General features: G+C 54.5%; 1 protein-coding gene across 1 annotated transcript in view; it reads right to left on the reverse strand.

Moving 5' to 3' along the window:
• Positions 1-16,302, reverse strand: part of NOL4L (nucleolar protein 4 like) — a 133,530-nt gene extending 117,228 nt beyond the window's left edge. The window contains exon 1 of the mRNA XM_053573958.1: positions 13,930-16,302. Within this exon, the coding sequence (XP_053429933.1) occupies positions 13,930-14,946 (1,017 nt within the window). The 5' untranslated portion in view covers positions 14,947-16,302. The remainder of the gene's footprint in view (positions 1-13,929) is intronic.
• Positions 16,303-22,601: the final 6,299 nt, after the last annotated feature.

A 22,601-nucleotide genomic window follows, 5' to 3' on the forward strand; every position in this document is an offset into this window, starting at 1 on the left:
CTGTAAATTTTTGTGAAATGAATGACAGGCCCTGGTAGATAACAGGCACCAATCAGAATTTACTGAACAAATTAACAAATGAATGGATTGCCTACAGCCCTGGTTGTTGGTGGTTTTTCATATTAGTCCGAGTTCCTTAAAATAATTGCAACTGCTACCAACTGCAGAGCCTTACCCTGAGCCAGGCCCTGGGCTAAGTCTCTTACCTGTGTTCAAAAACCCCAAGCAGAAGGGTCTATTGTTGTGCCCATTTTACAGAGGCCCAGAAAGATTCATTAATACCTCCAAGGTCACTGCAACTAAGCAGCACAGCCAAGATTTGAACCCAGGAGTGGGTTCTACTCAGCTAGACTTTAACACTTCCCAAAGTGGGATCTTGTCAATGACACCATCACTCCCAACTCAACTGTAAATCCTCCTGAGAGCAGGGAGATGCAGGTGGGGTCCCCGATGAACATCTCATTTGATGCGCTGCCTTGGCTCCTCACAGAAGCCTAGAACCACCTGCTGGATAACCCGAAGCTTGGGAACTTATTCAAGAATGGTGGAGCTGAGGAGTGCAGAGAAAGGCCTTGAGCCCCCATCTTCTGGGGCCTGGCCAAGGGCTCTTTCCCCAGTTCCTCCCCACTCCGGTTCTCACCACCACCCTGGGTACTCATCACAGAGGCACTGAGCACATCCCCAAACCACCGGCCCTACATGAAGCAGTCACTAGTTCCTAGGGCCCAGCCAGCATACACAAAATGCAGCACCCCCTCTGGTCTCAAGGTCTGGGGCCACTGGGTTGATCTTGGGCTGACCTCTCACACCTCTGCCTCTTTCCTGACTAGGCAGAAACCACGAAAACTGTGCTTTAGGAGAGCTGGGCATTTCAAACTGCATGCACGGTGTGCCTCGCGGTATATGCACAACAACAACAACAACAATAATAATAATAACAGCAGCAGCAATAGTAGCCAACGCCCACCAAGCCCCCAGCCAGGGTTCGGAAGCCCTCACCTCTCACATCAGCCCTCGGTGTAGTGATCGAGACACAGCGAAGTTACACAAGTTACATGAGTCATACAGAGAGTAGATGTGGATTCAGGATTCCAACCAAGGTAGCTGGTTTACAGAGCCGAGTATGTTGGGGAGGGCACATAAGAGACTAGATCCCTCTGGGTGGGGGAACTAGGTGGGGGGAAGGGGATGGGCTGGCCACTTTTCACTCCCTTGGGGACCCCTGGGCTGCTGGGGTTTTCTTTTTTTGGTTTTGTTTTAGTTTTAAATTATGTGCATGTATTACCTTTAAAACAAACCTCCCTTGTGTACCTTTGTCCACAGTGCCCCTTGCCCCCTGTGGGAGGCCCTATCCTCTCCACTCTCCATTTCATGGCTCACTTCCTCACAAGAGCCTCCTCTGGCTCCTCCCCAGCCTCTGTGGCACTCTCTGTGTCCTGACCCCCTGCTGCCGCCCAGACCATGCACTGGCCATCTTTCTCTGGGGGCAGCTGGCAGCTGACGTGGCCTGAGTGTGGGGACTGCATCTTCCCATTTACGCCCCACCCATGGAGGGCAGGGGCCTTGTCTCACAGGGGTTGGCATGAGACTCCCCCAGCCTCAGCTGATGTGGAATGGCCAGCAGCCAGCTGTGGGACTTCACACCATACCCTGTCCTCCTTGAATCGTGGAAGCCCTTGGTGATCCCAGATGATGAACCTTACCAGTAGATCCTATTTGTACCTAAGCAGCCTATCCCAGGGTCATCACACTACCGCACACACATGACTCCCCATGCTGGAATAAGCCACCATCCAAGCTGGTGTAATACCACGGGAGACCCCAGGATCTAATCTTTGCTGAAAATAGGATGGGTGATTCAGGGAGCTGAGGACATAACACTTCTCCTCTGTGTGAGCTCAAGTCCCTGCTCTGCCTTTTATCCGCTGTGTGGCCTTGGGCATGTTACTTAACCTCTCTGAGCCTTGGAAGCCTCCCAGCAAGATGAGGATCATAATGGTAACCAGTCTAGACAGTCACATGGAGTCACGTGCACAGTGTTTAGCACAGGGCCTGACTCTGCATAAGCACTCAGCAAATACAATCTGTGTCACAACTGCCATTGTTTTTACTCTATCAGGAATTGATGGAGTATTCTATGCTCCATGTTATCCCCACAACAATCCTAAGAGGCAGCTGATATCGTTATCCCCAGCTAGAAATGGGTGCTTGGAGAAATTAAGATGTATCCATCTTACAGCTGCAGAGCTGGTTGGTGAGTCAGGGTTTGAACCCAGGGTTCTTGGCCACGTGTGGAGCATACATGCTCTTAGCCCCATCATGTGCAGCCTGAACTCTGGGAAGCCCACTGCCTCCCTCCCCTGCTGCCAGCCAGCTCCTGACTGCACCAGCAGGTCTCCCGGCCCCTGTTCCCCCACTCTTTGGCTCAGGGCCTTCCCTCTGCCTTCTGGCTCCACCAAGGCCTTCTCTCCTCCAGATCTAGTAGGAGGCCCTGCAACCAGCTGACCATCCCATCCTCCTGAAATCGTCCCTCTGCCCCAGTGTCCGTGCACACACTCTTGCCTCATTTCCCTCTACCTGTGTCCACTGCCAATGTTCCCTGCCCCTGCCCGGGACGCCATGTTCTTAGGTCTAACTGCCTCTGGCTGCACCACAGGCATATGCAGTATTCTCTGTGCTGAGCACTTGACAGAGAGCCTCTCTTCACCTCCTTACAGCAACCTGGTGAGAAAGACAATGCTATGGAATCCACTTTACAGATAAGAAAACTGAGGCACAGAGAGGGGCAATAACTTATTTCAAACCCTGGGCTGGTCTGAGTTCCAAAGCCCCACTCCACAGCACTGTTTCACCTGGCCTGGTCACAGATTTTAGGGGTACCAATCCCCTCAAAATCATAGTCTTGATTGTAGTTCCTTTTTATTGAGGGCTTGACTATGTCCATCCCTGGTAAAGATGCTTTTATACTATGGAATATAGTATGAAAGGGGGTATAGCTGAATCTGTAGCTATTATCGTCCCATTTTACAGATGGGGAAACTGAGGCTTGACTGCTCAGCAGTAAGTGGCAGAGCCTGGGACCCAGTCCCTGTCTCCACATTTCCACTGCTCTGCTGACCTATGAGGCCCTCAAATCAATGTCAAACCCCTTGATCCTCAGCCTGCTCCTGTCCAGCTTCCAGAGTGTCCAGAGAGGCTCCATCCTCACAGAGCTTTCAGAACTCTCTAAGCTGCTGCTTCTTGGCTCTTCTCCTCAGCCCAGGCACCCAGGTGCCCCGGTACTCTACAAAGGGCCTCATAACCACCCCTGGGAGGCTAACAGCTTTGAGAGCTCTGCAGTGGGGAGAGGGCTCCTCCATGGGACCCGAGATAGAGCAGCAGACGCTACTCTGTGGCCTGCTTGGCAGGCTTGATTTTTTGCCATCTTCCTAACTACCCCATAAAACATGGTTTTTACCACCCTCTTATACTGAAAGGGTCAGGGGCTCAGAGCAGGCAAGCCATTTGCCCAGAACCACACAGCTGTTGGAAGGGCTGAGATCCAAATGCAGGTCTGTCCTTGGCCATTTTGCCTTCTGAACTCTGCCTCTGCCTGCTCTGCCCAGTCGTGAAGAGGCAGACCCCTCTTCACAACTCCATGACAATGATAGTCCACTATTTAAGCATTTCACGTGGATTCTCTCCTTTAGTTTTCCCAGCCGCCCTGCAGGGGAGGGGTGGTCATCAGACCTATTTTTCAGAAGAAACTTAAGCACCAAGTGGTTCCTTAGCTGGGTAACCAGCAGAGGCTGTGCCTTGGTTTGCTAACCTGTAGAATGGGGTCATAACAGCCTCCTGGGTGGCTGAGGACTATGCAACACTATGGAAGCCAGGGGTTCCTGGAGACACCCCCATGAGGTGTCCTCAGATAAGGCCCGAGTGCGTTTCTCTTGACAGGCCGGAGTCTGGCTTGCCGAAGGAAGGGCCGCATGTCTTCTCAAACATTTCCTCAGCCCGGGGATGCTGAGAAAACGATGAGTCATCCACCCAAGCACAGGCCTCCCAGGAGCCTGCATCAGGTCCCATCTGGGTGGGGAAGGTTCCAGGATGGAAAGGGGACCCCATGAACACAATGATTCCAGAGCAGGCCCCTCTGTGGCCTGAGTCACCAGGTCTCCACGGCCTCCCACGGCCACCAGCTGCCAGCCTTGAGGACACCTCCTGGATTCTGACCTTAGACCTGTCCCGAGTCTTCCCCAGATCTGTATACCTGCTTGCACTTTCTAGTTTCCTAATTTCCCCTCTTTTCACCCAAGAATCCAGGGTCAGCAGCAACCCTCAAGCCTCCTTTGCCTCCATGTCACCCAGGCCCAGACATAATCTCTTGTCCTTGTAGGAAACCAGCTGGGGCCTTCTCTTTCCTCATTTCGCTATTTCTTGGCCTCCAGTTCTTCCTTCTCAAGAGCACATGGCCCTCTTGCCACAGCACCCAAGGGTTCATTCTCAAATCTGAATCTGACCTCACCTACCTCCCTCCCTCCGACTCTCCTATGAGCTCCTTGATGTCCCTGATGGTGAGGTGGGCTCCTCTGAGTGGCTTCCCAGAGCCTTCTCTTTCACCTGGCTGCAAGCAATTTCCCCAGCTCATCCCTTCAGGACCCCACAGTGGTGAAGGCTGATTTGGCCATTTACCCATCCTCACCCCATCTGGAATGTTCTTCTGAATACACTGCTCCAGGGAAGTCCGTCTGTGGTTCCATCACACATGGCCTGCACTGACTCTGCCAAAATCGGTCCCACTCCTTGGAATGAGCTTCCCTGTGCTCTGTTCTAGCTAAAAAACTGGCCCTCAAGGTCCAGCTCAAATGTCACTTCCCCGTGGACTTCCTAGACACTCTCAGGCAGGAGGCTGGGTCTGTGCTTTGGGGCTCCTGAGGGCCTCAGAGAGCAGAACTGGATGCACAGTTCTCAGATTCCTGCCGATACTATATCCCACTTCCCAGTGGAGAGCCCCTTAGATGCAGGGGCTGTTCTGGGCCCTTGGGACACAGGAGTGAATATAACAGGTGTGGTCTGCTCTGGAGGAGCCCACAGCCTTGTGGGGAGATAGACCCTAAACATATGAACTAGTAAAATATAATGTTGGAGGCAATAAGGGCTGTAGGGGAAAAATTAAGTGGAAAAGAGAGATGAGGAGAGTCCAAGAGATCTAAGCCTAACTGGGTGATCAGAGAAGGCCTCTCTGAGGACGTGACGTCCTAGCAAACACCCAAAGAAGGAGAGAGAACTGGCCATTCCAGGCTGGGGGAACAGCCAGTGCAAGAGCCCTGGGGCAGGACTGTGTTTGGCTATTTGTAGAATAGTAAGGCGGCCAATGTGGCTGAGGCTGAATGAACCAGGGGACGGGAGAGGGAAGAGAGGGTGGTAAGCAGCCCCCCAAGATCATGCAAGGCTCTGCAGGCTACAGGGAAGACTCTGCCTCTTGCTTTGAATGAGGTGAGTCTTAGGGGCTTCTGAGCAGCGGAGGGAGAAAATCTGACTTGATTTTTGCAAAGTTTCCTCTGGCCAGTTTGTGTGAAGGAGGGATTATGGAAGTGGGGGGCAAAATAGACACAGGGTACCCAGTGGAGAGGCTGACACCTCTCCAGGCTTGGACTAGGCTGGGGCAGTGGAGGTGTGAAGAGTGGCAGAATTTGAGATGTGCTTTGAAGGTAAAGCCAATAGGACTTGCAAATGGGTTGGACAGGGAGGGACAGGAGGTGAAAGAAAGAGGAGTCAAAAATGACTCTCAGGGGTAAGGTAACCCCAGGAAGGGGACAAGTGGGGGACAGGGAGGGCTGTGGAATGTGTAAATGAGGGAGAGAGGGAACGAATGAATGACCGAGGCTTAGGAACCAGACTGTGGCTCACACCCAGCTCTGGAGCTCGGTTGGACCTTGAATGAGTTTCCTCCACTCTGCCTTAGTTTTCCCATCTGTAAGTGAGGGACCCCCGTGGCCAAAAGGACTGAATGCTGAGGGAGATACCCTTGAGGGAGAAAGGATGGGCCCAGCCTTCCACCTGCTGTGCTCTGTCTCTCACTGTCTCTCTCTTACCCCCAGGCCAGCCTTGCAGCTGCAGTGAGATGGGAGGAACAGGGTATGGGCAAGACAGAGGGGTGGCATCTGTCTCCACCAGGCTGGGTCTGGGCAGATGGGAGGGTGCCGCCCTCAGGTGAGGGTGCACCATGAGCCTGGGGTAGTGGAGAGCTAGGGCACCCCTGCTGCCATCCCTACTATGGACCCCTATGTCCATGCCCTGGGGCTTAGGGGGTCAACTGGAGCCCTGGAACCCAAGCTCTGTCATATGCTCACTGTGGGCTTTGGGGAATTTCCCTCGCCTCTCTGGCACCAAGGCCTTATCTACCCCACAGAATCAAGGGGAGATTAAATGAAATAAAGTGTCTGGTGCACGGCAGGGATGTGAAAAATTGGGAGAGTGCTCAGACCCCCGCCAGAGGGAGGCAGTCATTATGTCAGCCATTACATAGATGGCGTTATGTCTTCGTGAGAACCCACAACCCAGTAAGTTGGATTCCCAGCCAGGGAGCAAATGGGTTGGATGGGAAGGGAGAGGAAGGAAGAGAAGGAGGGACTGGGGATGTTGGGGGGTGCAGTGAGAGGCCCTTCCTTTTACTTGGCAGTCCTTGGTAAAGCCCTCCAGCACCCTACCCTGATCCCAGGGATGTGGCACCTGAGAGGAACTCAGAGGCAGGAGGGATCACTGGAGCTTTCCTTATTTAATAACTAGGGATACTGAAGCTCAGAGCAGGACAGAGACCAGCCAGGACAGTGAGAGACCCTAATCCCTCAAGTTCCTGGGTCTAGTGGCTCATACCACACCTACGTGCCTTACCAAGACTTTTTTGGTGCTCTGTTCAATTCAGTGCAACATTTCCCAGACCCCCGATGGCACTGGAGACACAGAAATGACTCTGAGACAATGTCTAGGGAACCAGTTGCTGCCTATCTACCATGTGCCAGGGACTTGGTTGGGAGCTGTATATCCACGGTGCCATTTAATATCCACAGCATCTTTCATCATCATCCCCATTTTCCAGATTAGGGAACTGAGGTTCAATAAGACCCACATGGCAACTGACATTTTCTATTCTTTTTTTTTTTTTTTTTTGAGACAGTCTTACTATGTTACCCTTGGTAGAGTGCCGTGGTGTGACAGCTCACAGCAACCTCAAACTCTTGGGCTTAAGCAATTCTCTTGCCTTAGCCTCCCAAGTAGCTGAGAATACAGGCACCCGCCACAATGCCTAGCTATTTTTTGTTGTTGTTGCAGTTGTTTAGCTGGCCCGGAGTGGGTTCGAACCCGCCACCCTTGGTGTATGTGACTGGCACCGTAACCACTGTGCTATGAGCGCTGAGCCACAACTAACATTTTCTAAGACTTTCTACACTTAGGAGGCACTACATACATTAAAGCATTAATGCATTAAAGCATTAATTTTCACACCAGTCGTACCAGACACAATCACCTGCTCCTTTTTACTGATGAGAAACTTAAGGTCCAAATTGATAAAAAGAGCTGGGATTTGAATCCAGGGCCCTGGTGGCTTGAAAGCCCAGGTCCTTCCCTTCCCCTCTGTATCATAGTAGGCTCAGGAGTCCATGTTCTAATAAGCCACTGGCCTTGAAGGGCCATCACCAGCTTCCTTCTGCTCCTTTGCCTGCTTTAGGGGCCCAGGACCCAGGCCTGGCTTTCACATAAGTTATCAGGGTGACCTTGGGCACATTACTTAGGCACCATCCTCAAATCCAGTTTGCCATGAAGTGGAGCTTTGGAGCCCGTTTTCCAGATAAGGAAACTGAGACTCAGAGAGGCCAAGCAGGCTACTTGCCCAGGGTCACATGGCAAGGAAGTGGTTAGGTTGGGACAGCATCCGTCCTGGCCCTATCACTTCAAGTTCAGAGCCTTCTCTCCCAGAAGGGCCCTCTCCACTCCCAGTGGTGCTTGGCTTTGGGTTTTGTTATGTGACCACAGTAAAGGTCATAAGCTTGGTGGGGGGTGGGGGGGTGCGAGAAGGCTAAAACAAGGAGGTGCCTTGGCCACTGTCACAGGGATGGGGAGATGGCACTGTGTCTTATGCCCACTCCCTCCCTCACACTTGGCTTCAGCCAGCTGCTGGCACTCCAGGGAGGGCAGGGACCAGGGCAGCAGCTCAGGTTGACCCAGTGATGAGGAAGGACACCCCTGTCAGCACCGCACTATGAGATACACAGGGTTTTTCCAATCTAGACCTCACACATGTGAGCATGCACACACACAGTCACACCCATGATCAGCCGACAACCACACCTGGTCAGCCCACACCCACACCCATACCTACTCACACGAACACTCAGCCACACACACTGGCAAGTATGCAGAGGAGCCCTTTCACCTGTGCACCCGCACACACATGCACACAAGCATTTCCGGCCTGTACATGGAGGGGCACAAGCACAGTCACACCTACACAGTTGCACTTCTGCACTCAAGTGTTTTACCCATGAACACACCACACATGCAGAGTACTCAAATCCAACAACCTCTAAGGTGACAGTCAGCTTGGAAAAGCCCAGTTTTGTCTGATGCCCTTGACCTTCATCCCTAGACAGCCCCAAACACAGGCTCCCTGTTCCCCAATCCTCCCAGCAGCATTTTCAGAGTCCAAATGGGCCTCCCCGGCACTCGGGGAAAAGGAGACAGCACTCAGGGAAGGGAAGGCGGCCATAAAGGAGAGGAATTTCATGGAATTTCAAGGAAGAAGAGTCCACGTTGTTTTCACTCTTCAGCAGAGAGTGACCCAGGACCTAGAGTGGGGGCCTCAGGAAGGCAGAACCTGATCCTTCAGCATGACCCTGAGTCCAAAATGTAATCCTTCAGCTCTCCCAGGACCATGTTACCCAAACCACAGAGGTTTAATTAACAAAAAGGCTCAGTTCCACCCCTCATGAGAAACGGGGCCTATGCCAAGCATCACTGTTAACCTTCTTCCCAAAGTCCCCCAGGGCCCAGGACAACAGAGGCCTTCTTCCTTTTCCCCACTCAATACCCATTCTAGTGAGCCCCAGGAAAGCATCCAGATATCTCACATTTGCCAATCCTGCCCCCAGCACCAGCCCATGAATATAGACACCTTGACCAGAAGGATGCTTCTAAACTAATTCAGACTAAAGTGTAATGGACTTAAAGCTTGTCATGAAGGACCTATGAGTTCAAATTGGATCACACTGCAAGGGTCAGAAGGGAGATGTACACTAGGCAGTACTGAGCTCAGGGTCTGCCCCTGTCAGTGGCAAGGCCTAGGGGAAGTTCTTAACCTCCCTAAGCCTCAGTACACTCATCTGGTTAGCAATAATCACAGCACTAACCTCTAGGCTACCGTGAGAATTCCCTAAGCTGATGTGTATCAGTGCCTCAGCAGTGATAGGCACACAGTAGGTGATCAGAAACAGTAGCTGTGCTGATAATTTGGAGAAAGTCTGGAAATATTGAGGTATTCAACTGAAGGTCACAGTGTCTATTAGACAGTGTTAAGTCAGAGGCCATTTCCCGCCCAGACCAGTGGCCGCAGGTGCCAAAGGTTTACACAAAAGCTCTGGGGAGAAAGACTTAAGACTGTGAAAATGCTTTCCACTAAATGAACGTTGTCACAAACTGGGAAAAGACCACCATTAGTCAATTTGGCTAGTAGAACACCTGGGGTCCAGCTGGCAAAAGCCTGGTATTAAGAGTGGAGTTTGGTAAGAGTGGCGGTTCCCTTGGGAAACAGGGCTCTAATGGTGGGATTCCTATATGTGACAGACCCATGAAGAAGCCATGTGGAGCACAGAAATCTAAGTCCAGTTCTGGCTCTCTACCAGTGGAAACTTTATCTCTCTTGAGGCCTCAGTTTTATCATCGGAAGATGGTACAGTTGGATGGAGACCATCTATCTCCAAGGAGCCTGGGGCCTCTCTGATCCTGGGAATTGACAAATGACCCAGGGTACCACCTCAGTCAAATCTTGTGGCCCTCAAAGTCTCTGAGGACAGCCCTACTCTGAGAGGCCAGAGGAAAAGGAAAAGGGTTATTTCATTCTAGCTGATGGTGGACAAGAATTGGAGGGTCTTGTCTCCAAGGGGTTTGCTTCCCCTGCTTGGCAGCCTGCTTGGCTAGAGCAGACCAAATGCAAGAAATAATAAATCCTAACCAGGCTTTGCCCAGCCAGGAGGCCCCGGCTGGCTCTTGTCATAAAAAGATCTTATCCCCATGAGCACCCGTGCAGCCTGTGGAGGACTCCGCCCTCCTCCCCTCTGTCCTCTGCCTCCACTTTCTATTTCCTGTGACAACCTGCAAACTGAAGACCAACTTGCCTCTCCCAGGCTTCAATCAGAACCCCCCCCCCCAACTCAGGCCCCAGCTGCAGGAGGCCCTACAGAGTGTAATTCCCCTCGCCCTCCTCTCTGCCCTGGGCCCGTCCGGACAGATTAAGCCTTTGTCACACACACCCAGAAAAGCTCAGGGCCAGATGGGACAGGACAAGTGGTGTCAGATCATCGACCCGAGGCTGGCCAGGACTAGGAAAGGGGCCTGACCACAGCCCTGCATATGGCTGTGGGAGGGGGTAGGGGCCCAGGGTGGGAGCAGCCAGAGAGCAACATGGAAGAGATGTGACACACTACGGCCATCCTGGGGACAGAGACCATCAGAGGCCCTTACCACTGACTCAACTCACATATTCTCTCTTCCCTGAAATTTCTGTACTCCTTCAAAGCCCTAAAGGCTTCCTCATCATGTCTTTAGCTATGCCTACCACCCCTACCAGCTGGGTGACCAAGGGGTAGGCAGAGTCCCACCCACTCCATTACTCCAGCACCCACCACAAGGCCTTTGGGTATTAGCCCAATGCCTTGGACAGAGGTCTATGGTGCAATGACCTTCACTAAAACCCACTCATGACAAAACTAAAGATTTCTCCCTACCGAGAGAGATTTGGCTAGTAGAACACACACTAGGGTCCTCTGGCCTTTCAGAGTGGGGCTATCATAGAGACTGTGAGGGCCACAGCATTTGGCTGAGGTGGTGCCCTGGGCCATTTATCAATTCCCAGAATCAGAGAGGCCCAAGCCTCCTTGGAGATAGGTGTTCTCAGTTCATTACCAAAGGCAATGATAACTTTAAGTGTGTGTGTGCAGCCAGTGAAGGTAAGGATTGTCCTTTCCACCTTTCAAAAAAGTTCCCATTCAGCCTCTCCCAGGAAGAGGCCATGGCTGCCCCAGAATTCCCAGCAGGATTTGTTCCTCTTAGATCAGTGAAAAGGAAAATGGAAATATAAAAATAATAACCAGGCCCCAGAAAGATATTTGGAGATGGGGGTGGCAGGACTCAGGGATCGCCTCTGCTGACTGGCTGGCTAGGCTGTGGCAGGTAAGTAACGGGCTCTCTGGGGACCTCTGGGGACTGGTGGGCCAGGCAAGCAGGCTAGGGAGCTTGAGGGGTGGGCTGTCAAGGGAAGACACTATCTGTTGTGTTTGTTGTCCTCCTGACAGCCTGGACTGGGAGGTCTGGGTCCCCTTTCTCTGCCTCCCAGGCAGATGGTCCCTTGGGGGAGGGCTTATTATTGGTCTGAGAGCCAGGGTGGAGGCTGATGAGGCCCCTGCAGCCAGGCCAGGCAGGACATGTCAGTGTGGGCTTCAAGAAGTATCTGCTATGACCAGATGGGCTGGCAAGACCTGGGGCCCAGACCCAGCACCCAGTTTCTGCTTGTGGCCTGTATAGGGGGAGGGGATGCTGCCCCACCTTGACAGCTGTGTGGATAGGGGGCAGATGGACTGCTCCAAATGCCCACTCCTAGGGGACAGAGGTAAATCCACAGAGAACCAGTGAACCAGCTGCCTGGTCTGGGGTGTGGTCACCCCCCCCAACTCCAAGAGTGGGTATTGGGGGAAGGGGGCTCTGCCCTAGACTAGGAAGAAGGTTGAACCCAGACTTCCAGCTCTTTGGGCAGAGATAGCCAGGATAGGGAATGGGATGAGACACTCACCTGGGAAGCCCTGATGATGGAAGCCACTGACCCAGGGGAGGGGGCACTGACCCAGCCAACCATCTGGTGGGTGACTGACCTTAGAAAAACCACACTCAGGCTGGGGGCACTAGACCTAATATGGGGAGAGTCAGGGGGATTACTGAACTGGCAGGATCGGGAGAGCTGACCTAGGCCAGAGAGAGGCAATGACCCGCACCCCTGTATGGAAAAGTGGGCACTGATTTGGGCTGGGGGAGGGATCCTTCACTCCATGGGGAGGGGACAATGACCCAGCCTTCCTGGGTTTCAGGGAGAGTACTGATTTAGGCGGGGGGAATGCCTAACTCGCGCGGGCTGGGACACTACCCCAACCTCCTCCTCCGAGAATTCGGCCACGGCGCGCCCCTCGGCGCGGCCCCCTGTTCCCCGTCCGGCCGGAGGCGGCAGCGGCGCAGATGGGCTGCTGGCGGCCGCAGCGCGGTTATCAGCGCTCCTCGCAGATGGGCCGCCCGCCCGCCCTCCGCGCTCACGGCTCCCCACTCCCCGCGGCCTGCAGCCCCGTCCCCTGGGCGCGGGGGGAGGCGCCTCCAGATCCGCTCCCTGGCTCCCGCCTCCCTCCCTCGCGGCCCCGTCACCCCGCGGGCCGGGCCCGGGCTGCCGCCGGAGGGGGAGGGGGAGGGGACAAGTGCACTTTTCGTAACGACCGAATCAATTGTGTGTGAAGAGCCTAGCTCGGGCCGGGGACTGGGTTGAGCGCGGGGCGGGCGGGCCGGACGGGGGAGGAGCGCGGAGGGGGCAGCGGGGGAGCGAGGGAGGGAGGGAGGCCGGCGCGGGGCGGCCCCGCTCCCTCGCTCCGGCCGGGCGAGGCCAGGCAGGGATGGGGGGGCAGGGAGGGAGGCCGGCCCGGCCCGGCCGGGCCGGGGGCGGAACGCACTAACGGAGGGTCTAGGCTACGGAAAGTTCAAAGCTCTGCAGCGCCCCGGGAGCGGCTGCCCCCCCAGCCCCCACCCTCTGCAGAACAATGAGGTCCCGGCGGGGAAGCCGCGGGGCCCGCGCCGCACGCCCTCTCCAGGGCGCCCCGGGCCAGAGGGGACGCCCCCGCCCGGCCGCCCGCCTCCTCCCTCCGGCGGCTGCGGTTCCCCGCCCCCTCCCCCACGCCACCCCGCCCGGACCGGGCCGGCCGGGGGGACGGGGGAGGGGAGGGGATGGATAGGTCAGGCCGCCCCCGTCCCAGGGAGGGGGGAGAGAGGGGGCCCGGGGGGCTGAGGGGGCGCCCCACCCACCCGCTGGAGGCTGCTCCTGCGCCAGGCTGCGGCTCCGGGCGCCCCTCCCCGGGCCAGCCCCGGGTGGGGTCGGGGCGACAGTGCCCAGGCTGGCCCCCTCCCCTGGCGCTGGGAGGCCCAGCAGACTCCCCGTCCCGTGGCTGCCCCTGCCTCCGGCTCCCCCCGAGCCCCCACGGCACCACCCTCCACACACACAGACACACACACACACACACACACATACACACACACGCCGCCCAGCCGGCCCGGGGGCGGGAGCGCGAGGCGCCCGGGACAGGCAGCCCCGGGGCGGGCGGGGGGGGGGGCAAGGGCTTCGGAGCAGCCTCCTGCTGGCGGGGGGAGGGGACGGGAGGACGGAACATGCCTGGGTGAGCAGCCCGGGACAGCCCGCCACGGCCCGAGCAACGGCGCGGAGGGGGGCAGGGACGCCCCGAACCCGGAGCGCTGCCCAGGCGAGCTGGGAAGGGCGGGTGAGCAGGGACGTGTGCGCCTCCAGCGGGCCCGACACACAGACAACCTCAGGGACACACGTTCGGACACACATTCACACCCCCATCCCGCTCCCGCCCGCCCGCCCCGAGCCCAGCGGCGGGACCGGTCCGCAGCCACCGCGCGCGCACTCACCGAGCCCGTCTTGACCGGCACATACACCACTTGGCTCATCTTGGGTTCCCGGCCGCTGCCCAGGCGGAAGCCCTTGGAGCGCACCCAGAACTGGAACTTGCCTTTCTCACCGGCCGCGGGGCCGCTGCCCGCGCCAGTCCCGCCGCCGCCCTGCAGGACCTCGGCGATCCGCTGGTATTTGCTGCGCGTCACCGTCTTGGTTTTGGCCGAGTCGCCGTAGGTGCGCAGGCACCAGTCCCGGAACTGGCGGCCCAGCTCCGAGTCCCCGGGGCTGCGCTCGCGCTCCCAGCCCCCGCGCAGCAGCAGCGTCGGCTTCGGCATCCTCCCGCCGCGCCCGGCGCCCTCGGGGGCGGGCCGGCCGCCGGGCCGCCCGGTGTCGGGACTGGGCTGGGCCGGGCTGGGCCGGGTCGGGGCGCGCAGCGGCCGGGTCTGTCCCGCGGTGTGGCTCCGGCGCGGCTGCCTGATGGGCGCGGGCGGCGGCCGGACGCGCGGGGCTGCGGCGCGCTCTGTCCTGCTCGGGCGGCGGCAGCGGCGTTGGCGGCGGCGGCTCCGGCTCGCCTCCTGCTCCGCCTCCTCCTCCCCCCGGCCGGGATGCAGGAGCGATGGAGGCAGCTCCGGGCCCGGAGGTGCAGAGGGGGCGGGCCGCCCCGCGGGCGGCCGGGGGAGGCGGGAGGCGGGGAGCGGCCCCGAGCGCGGGGAGCGAGACCGAGCCTGGGCGCGGGCGGCAGCAGTGGCTGTCAGCTTGCGCGGCTCATCCTGCTCCTGCTCAGGCTCCCGCTGCCGCGGCTCTTCCTCCTCCTCCTCCTCCCGCGCCCGCCTCCACCACGCCGCGGGATCCCACCTGTTAGAGCGGCGCAGCCTTCGCCGCCGCCCGCCCCCCCTTCCTCCCGCGCCCGCCCGCCGGGCCCAGCCCCCGCCTGGCCCGGCCCCTGAGGGCGCGGGGACTGCCGCGCCCGCAGCCGCCAGGAGGGCAGGAGCCTCAGGCGCGCAATGCCCAGCACAGGGACCGCGTTCCATCTGGCCGGGCCGGAGCCTCGCAGGCCGTGCTCCGCCCGGACACTGCGGTCCCGCAGGGAGTAGAGCGCAGATCCCGGCCTGGCCACCGCATCCCTGGCGGTCCTGCCTGACTTAGCCCGGCCCAGGCGGTGTAGTGCGGGCTCCCCTCCCTCCCTAACTGGCTGACCTCTCTTGTGTGAGTCTGAAGCCAGAAGAGCAACGTTTGCTTGAGGAACCCCAAATCGCTACCCTTCGGGGCCCTCTTAACTTCCTCACCCCGAATTCCCCAAAGTTTGGCCAGCCTTGCCTCTGCTGACCCCACTGCTCTGGGAAAGACCTAGACTCTGGGGAAGTCTCCCTTGGCCTCACGCAGTCTGACAGCATCAGGGCTTCAAAAGATCCTCAGCACATTAACTCATCCTGAGACACTCTGCCTTCCTGGGTGCACCTTGACCTAGAATCTTTTGCTGAGTAAACTCAGGTGGCCCCACCATCGCCCTCCTACCTGGGCAGATCTGACCTTGCGTACAGCTGGTCTCCTCCCCCTAACGAAATTACCAACATAGATAAAGGCACAGGCCAGCTTCCCAGGATTTCTGCCCTCCTTTCTAAATCCCTCCCTGTTGTCCCCTAGGGTCCACCCTCATGCACCCACAACACTCTTTCAGGCAAGTCATCACCCAAGGCCTGAGGCCCTGATTTTGGCTTGTGTAGGACAATTTTCTGCTTAGGAACTACTGGCTTCTCCCCCACTCTGGGACCTCCAGGGTGCCATGTCCTGGCAACTCTAAGAGGCAGAGGAGACAGCTCCATTTTCTAGATGAAGGCCTGGGTCTGGGAGAGGTGGCCTTACTTGCTCAAGGTCATGCAGGAAGGAGGACTGGGTCAGCTTATGTTTGCCTGGCTCCTGCTGCCATATAACACATGAAGTTCTCCCCTATCATCCTACTGGGAGGGATCCCAAGACTCCATGTACCGTGCTCACTTCCCCCAGTAGATAGGGAGCTCCAGATGCTCAGGGCCATATCCGACCTGTCCCTTTATGTCCAGGCCCTAGCACAGCACCTGGCACATAGTAAGTGCCAACAAATTCTGAAGGAACCCAAAAGGTCTCCCAAGTCCCAACCTCTCTCTGCATTTCACATAGGAGATTATTTTTAGATAATTTACATTTCCATGTTACTTTATATATACCAACAACTCCACAGTCATTTTTCCTCTTTATCTTCCCAAGAGCTCTTTTTGGATCCATGCTGGCATGCATAGCCCATTTTTAAGAGGTGACCACTCAGAGAGGAGAAGACAGTACCCAAAGACCAGCCCCAGGGTACAGGACCTTCTGTGTGATTTGGAAGTCCACGCCCTGACTTTTTCGATGTGTCCCCTGACAGTTATCCCTCTAGCCACCTCCCTCGCTCTCGCTGGGCAATGCTAGTGCTCACTTTCAGTGAGAGTATCCTATTGCCTACATAGTGGGGTCCCTATTTGAGCCCAGGTCTCTCTTCCCAGTTCCAAGACCCACTTCAATACCACTAAGCAAGACCACCTCTCCATCCATTCTGGGTCTTTGCCTGCTTTTCAGAACCTAAAATCTTGGTTGTCAATCTTAGGTTGAGTTCTAGCATAGCAAAAGGTATAATATAACGAAAAGAACATAGGCTTAAAGGAGAGAAAGACTTGGAATTGAATCCTGACTACTATTTACCATGATATCCTTCATGCTCAAAGGTCTCATTTGGCTGCTTCCCACCTCAATCCCTTTGCTGGGTGACTGCAGGCAGGTCACCGAGCTCCAACTTCATCATTTGTATAATAGGAAAGATGTTGTGGATATAAAGATTCAATGAGATGAAGAGTGCTTGGCCTATAATAAGTACCAAATAAATGCCATTTTCTCCTTCATAGGGGCTGCAAAATATTCAAGGAAGAAAATGAGCATTATTGATGCTATTTGTGTTTCCTTCATTCAACAAACATTTGTTAAGCAACCATGATGCATCAGGGACTGGGAATATGGTCATGGGATCCCCATGGTCCTTACCCTCCTGGAGCTCACTAACAGGTGCGGAAGACAGCCACTCTCAGTCACCGCAGCTTGGGGCACAGGCCATGATGGGAGGAGGGAGCTGTGATAGTAAATGGATGGGAGAGGCTGCTTTGCTTAGGGGGATCAGGGAAACCCCACTGAGGAGGTAGCATTTGAGCGGTGACTTAAATGACAGGTGCCAAAGAGTCAGCCATGCTAAGTTCTGAGCAAAGAGCATTCCAGGCGGAGGCAACAGTCAGGGTAAAAGCCCCGAGGTCGGGAAGAGATTGGCATTTTCCAGAAGCTGGAAGGAGGCCAGTGTGGTTAGCCCGAAGTTAGTGAGGAAGAGCTGAAAGGCAGGAGTCCTGTAGACCACAGGAAAACCTTTGGATTGCCTTCTAGATGCTATGGAAGCTATTGGTGAGCTTTAAACAGGGTTGAGACAAAGGAGAGAGGCAGGGAGAAGTGGAGGACAGCTATGGGGGCGCAGAGGCCTGTCATCTTGGAGGCCAGGGGCCTGGAGTCCTCCTTGGCACCTCACTCAATACATCCCAGCCCCTCATCCCTAGGGGCACTAGGAGAGTAGAGGTGCATAAGCTGAGGAGTGAGAGTGGTCTCATGCAGCCCATCATCACTTCTGCAGAAACAAGTCCCTGGGCCTTTGGCCTGTTCATGTCAGATGGGTCCTCTGAGAGAGGTCCTGTCCACAGCATGCTGGGGTGTAAGCCTTCCACAATGCCCAGCTTAGGGGGGCAATTATGGTCCTGGGGGCAATGGCGCCTCTTTTCTTTCCATCCCAGCCACCTGCCAAAAGGAGAAAATAGTCTGCCCCATGAATCAAAGGCCAGTGGATGCCTTGTATTATTTTTACCCTTAGTCCAAGGGAGACTGGGGTTGAAGATAGTGCCCAGACCTCCAAGGCTCATGTCCACTTCCAGTATTGATAGTAACTGTACTGAGCTTGGTGATAAAGGGTCCACATAGAGTATACAGTCCAAACTCTGCCTTTTCTAGATGGGTAAACTGAGTCCCACAGAAGGGAAGAGGCTCAGGGCCACCAGGCAAAGGTAGGTACCTGATTTTTGCCTGGTTTGGCCAGATCACCTGTTTTTCCTGACCTCTGACCTTGGGCCCAGATAATGAGAAAGGTCTGCAACTCAGTGCTGAGATGGCCCCAACACTACCTACTGGAAGTTCCAGGCCTGGGGTAGGGCAGAGTGACTCAAGACCCCCTAGAGGCCTGTCCAATAAAAGGCTAAGAAGATCGGGGAGGCTCCAGAGCCTTGGGGAAGGGTGGTTTCCATGCTGGGTGCTGGTGCCAATTCCATCAAGGGCTTGTGCAATCACTTGCTATCCCCTATTCCAAAGCATCTCCGTCTGCTATGTACCCAGCCATGCCGAACTGCAGCTGCACACCCACCCCATCCCTGGAAAGGCTTTCTAATCATTCAGCTTGACTCAGGAGCTTCCTCTGGTCACTCACAGATGCCTGGGCTTTCTCTGTCATGGCTCTGACCACACCATATCACGACTGCCTATTGCCTGTGTCTACCAGTGCCTAGAATAGGGGTTAAGGTGTAATAAATAATTATTAGATAAATGAATAAATAGGCAACCAAATGAAAGAATATGCACTGATTCTCAAAAGGAAGTGTCAGACTGAAGTCTACCGCATTTTCCACCACACCATCCTGCCTCCCCCATGTCAATCAATCTATCCACATTTATTGTGCTCCTCCTAACAGGCTTTGTCATTGGTTGACCTTCCATGAGTGTCTTAATCTCTCTAAGCCTCAGTTTTCAATGGTGATAAAATGGGGATATTAATAATTATACTTAAATGGGTATGGTGGCTCACGCCTATAATCCCAGCACTTTGGAAGGCCAAGGCAAGAGGATCACCTGAGGCTAGGAGTTTTCAAGACCAATCAACGCAACCTAGAGAGACTCCATCTCTGAAAAAAATAAAAAGTAAGCCAGGTGTGAAGGTATGTGTCTGTCCCAGCTACTCAGGAGACTGAGGCAGGAGGATTACTTGAGCCTGAGAATTTGAGGTTGCATTGAGCTATGACTGCGCCACTGCACTCCAGCCTGGGAGGCAGAGTGAAAACTTATCTCAAAAAAGAAAAAAAGAGGGCGGCGCCTGTGGCTCAAGGAGTAGGGCGCCGGTCCCATATGCCAGAGGTGGCAGGTTCAAACCTAGCCCCGGCCAAAAAAAGCCACAAAAAAAAAAAAAAAAAAAAAAAAAAAAAAAGAAAAAAAGAAAAGTTATCCCTAACCCACAGGGCTGTTGTGAGAATAAGCCCTTTATGAACATTAGCTCCTACTATCATTATGTCCCTCCACCATTCAGTTAGACGTTTGAGCCTCTTCTATGTGTCAGAAGCCATGCTTGGTATTGGGAATACAGTAATAAGCAAGATGGCCCTGGCCTTTGTGAAGATCAGGGGCTTTTTTTTTTTTTCTGTTGCCCTGGGTAGTGTGCCATGGTGTCATAGCTCACAGCAACCTCTCCCAGCCAGCTAGCTGTCTTTTAAAAGATCAGAACAGGCAGGGTACGGTGGCTCTGGGAGGCTGAGGCGGGCAGATTGCTTGAGCTCAGGAGTTCAAGTCCAGCCTGAGCAAGAGCAAGACCCTGTCTCTACTAAAAATAGAAAAATTAGCAGGGCATTGTGGCAGATGCCTGTAGTCCCAGTGACGTGGGAGGCTGAGGTAAGACAATCACTCAAGCCCAGGAGTTTGAGGTTGCTGTGAGCTATGACGCCAGGGCCACAGAGTGAGACTCTATCTCGAAAACAAACAGGCTTTGCACTTGCACGCCCGTAACTCAGTTTAGGGAGCTGGTGGGTTCAAACTGGCCTGAGCCTGCTAAACAAACAAACAAACAACAACAACAACAACAACAAATAGCCAGGTGCTGTGGCAGCGCCTGTAGTCCCAGCTAGTCAGGAGGCTGAGGCAAGAGACTTGCTTAAGCCCAAGAGTTTGAGGTTGCTGTGAGTTACAGGTGTGATGCAAAGGCACTCTATTGAGGATGACATAATGAAACTCTGTCTCAAAAAAAAAACAATGGCAGCGCCTGTGGCTTAACGGAGTAGGGCACCGGCCCCATATGCTGTAGGTGGCAGGTTCAGGCCTGGCCCTGGCCAAAAACTGCAAAAACAAACAAACAAACAAAAAAACCCAAATAAATAAATAAAAGATCAGGAAAAAATAATTAAGAATTTAAAGCAAAAAGGTGGGTACGATGTAAGAATATATGGCACACTTCCCGGGTGAAGGACTCAACTACAACTCAGACTTTAGACATAACCTTAGAAACTCAAATAATGTACCTTAATCATATGTACATTCGTATTAACCCATAATTAAAAGAAAAATACCCAAAAAGATGCCACAAGAACCCATGGCAGAAGAGCTTAGATAAGCACCTCCTGGAAGCCCTACCCTAAGGGTTCTTTGGGCAATAAGGTAGAGGCACTCAGGGCAAAGAGAAGGGCGAGGAGAACTGGTCTCCACTCCTAGAATGGTCTGTGCCACCTTGACTGTGCAACTGTGACTGAGTAGGAAAAATTTTGCCCACCTCACAGAGTTTGAGAGGCCCTAGAATCCAGCATCCCCCTCTTCTAGAAACTTCAGGACAAATTAATTAGGAATTAAAGACAAAAAGGTGGGGACAGGGCGGCGCCTGTGGCTCAGCGAGTAGGGCGCGGGCCCTATATGCCGAGGGTGGCGAGTTCAAACCCAGCCCCGGCCAAACTGCAACAAAAAAATAGCCAGGCGTTGTGGCGGGCGCCTGTAGTCCCAGCTGCTGGGGAGGCTGAGGCAAGGGAATCACGTAAGCCCAAGAGTTAGAGGTTGCTGTGAGCCGTGTGACGCCACGGCACTCTACCGGAGGGCAGTACAGTGAGACTCTATGTCTCTACAAAAAAAATAAATAAATAAAAAGTGGGGACAATGTAGGGATATCCTAGAAACCATAGAGAGATAAGAGAATTAACTTGTAAAGGGATTTCATTCAAATGTCACCTCCCCAGAGGTGCCTTCCTTGACTGCCCCCCTTTTTTTAAAATCAGAATACTCCAGGATGACTGACCGCCCTTTTTAAATAGTCCCCCAGGGACTCTCTCTGCAGTTTCCTCATAGACTCAGTGCCACCTTCCATTGTAATACATACTTGTTTGTTTCCTGTTTCTGCTCATCTCGCCTGCCCACTGGGGGGTATGTTCCTGAAGAGCAGGAACTGTGTCCTCTTCACTGCAATGTCTCCAACATCTAGAACAGCGCCTGTATATAGTAGGTGCTCAATACATATTTGTTGAATAAATGGAAGAATGAAGAAACCCTAAAAGTGTGTGTTTGTGTGTAAGTACATATGACAACCAAACACTGCAATGGCATCCAGGGAGATTTCTGCTGATTTGGCCGGGAAGGGGGTCTTTTCTTTGTGATGTTAATTTTGTCTATGGTAAGTTGCTTCCTTTCATCAAGCCTTAGTTTCCTCACCTATAACTAGAGCTAGTACTGCTTTGCAGGATGTTTGTGAGGCATCAATCAAATGTGGTGCAAGGTGCCCAGATGAAGCCTGGCACACAGTAGGTGCCCTGTGAGTGACCCTGACATTCTGATGATGCCCTCGCTGGGGGAGATACATGGAGGGGATCCCAGGGCCTCAGCCTTCCTGCAGGACACAAAGGAAGCTGACACTGGATCTGTCCCGTCACCTGAACTCGCCAGTAATTTATTGATGCTGGATGCTGGCACCCTGCAGCTTGCTGGGTCAGTCTTAGGGAGCAGGTGCAGGGCCTTGGGGGCCTATCCCAGCCTCACCCAGGCAGGGTGGGGGCGGGGAGCCTGGATGTGCCCAGCCTTGGAAAACTGACAGGTCATGGGCATATCAAAAACAAAAAACAAAAACCTAAATAAAGAGCTCTGGACATTGAAAATGAAGAGCAGGCCTATTCCACTGAAGGCTTCCTGGAAGCCAAAACCTTTTACTGGCCTTCAGGGGATGGGTGAAAACACCAAAGGGGAAGTGCATTTTAAGGCAGAGGAGCAGCCAGAGTGAAGATTTGAAGGTGAAAAAGGAAGAATTGTGTTTAGAGTGTGGTGGGCATGCTCACTTGGGAGAGCAGGGGAGGTCCCAGAAGAGGGCAGTGGGCATGCTGAGGCTTTGAATGGTTGGCCAAGCCTTAGACCTCCCTGGGTGGGCCATGGAAAGCCATGGGAGAAGGTTGAGCAAGGAAGCCACACTGTTTCTCCCTGACCTGTATATCCTAAGAGGCCAGCCGGTCAGGCCAGAGGGAGTGTGGTACCCAAGACGTTCTGACACCCATTTTTAGCCTCATGTCTCTCCACACCCTGTCATCAGACCCCTGAGCACAGAATGCTGCTGGCCCTAGAATGCATAAGCTCATTCTTACCTCCACACCTGTTGTCTCAGTCTCTCCTCCTACAGTACACACTATCTACCCAGATCCTACCCATTGCTTAGGGCTCACTTCTGGGCCATATCCTCCATGAAGCCTGCCTGCCCTAACTGCACCGACCCTCAGTTATATGCCTCAGCCTCAGAACTGCCCTGGCCTGAGCCAGGAAGGCCCCAGGCTCCACTGAGGTCCACAACACTCACCATCCACAGTGATCAGCT

Source organism: Nycticebus coucang, chromosome 21 (genome assembly GCF_027406575.1).
Source record: "Nycticebus coucang isolate mNycCou1 chromosome 21, mNycCou1.pri, whole genome shotgun sequence".
NCBI lineage: Eukaryota > Metazoa > Chordata > Mammalia > Primates > Lorisidae > Nycticebus > Nycticebus coucang.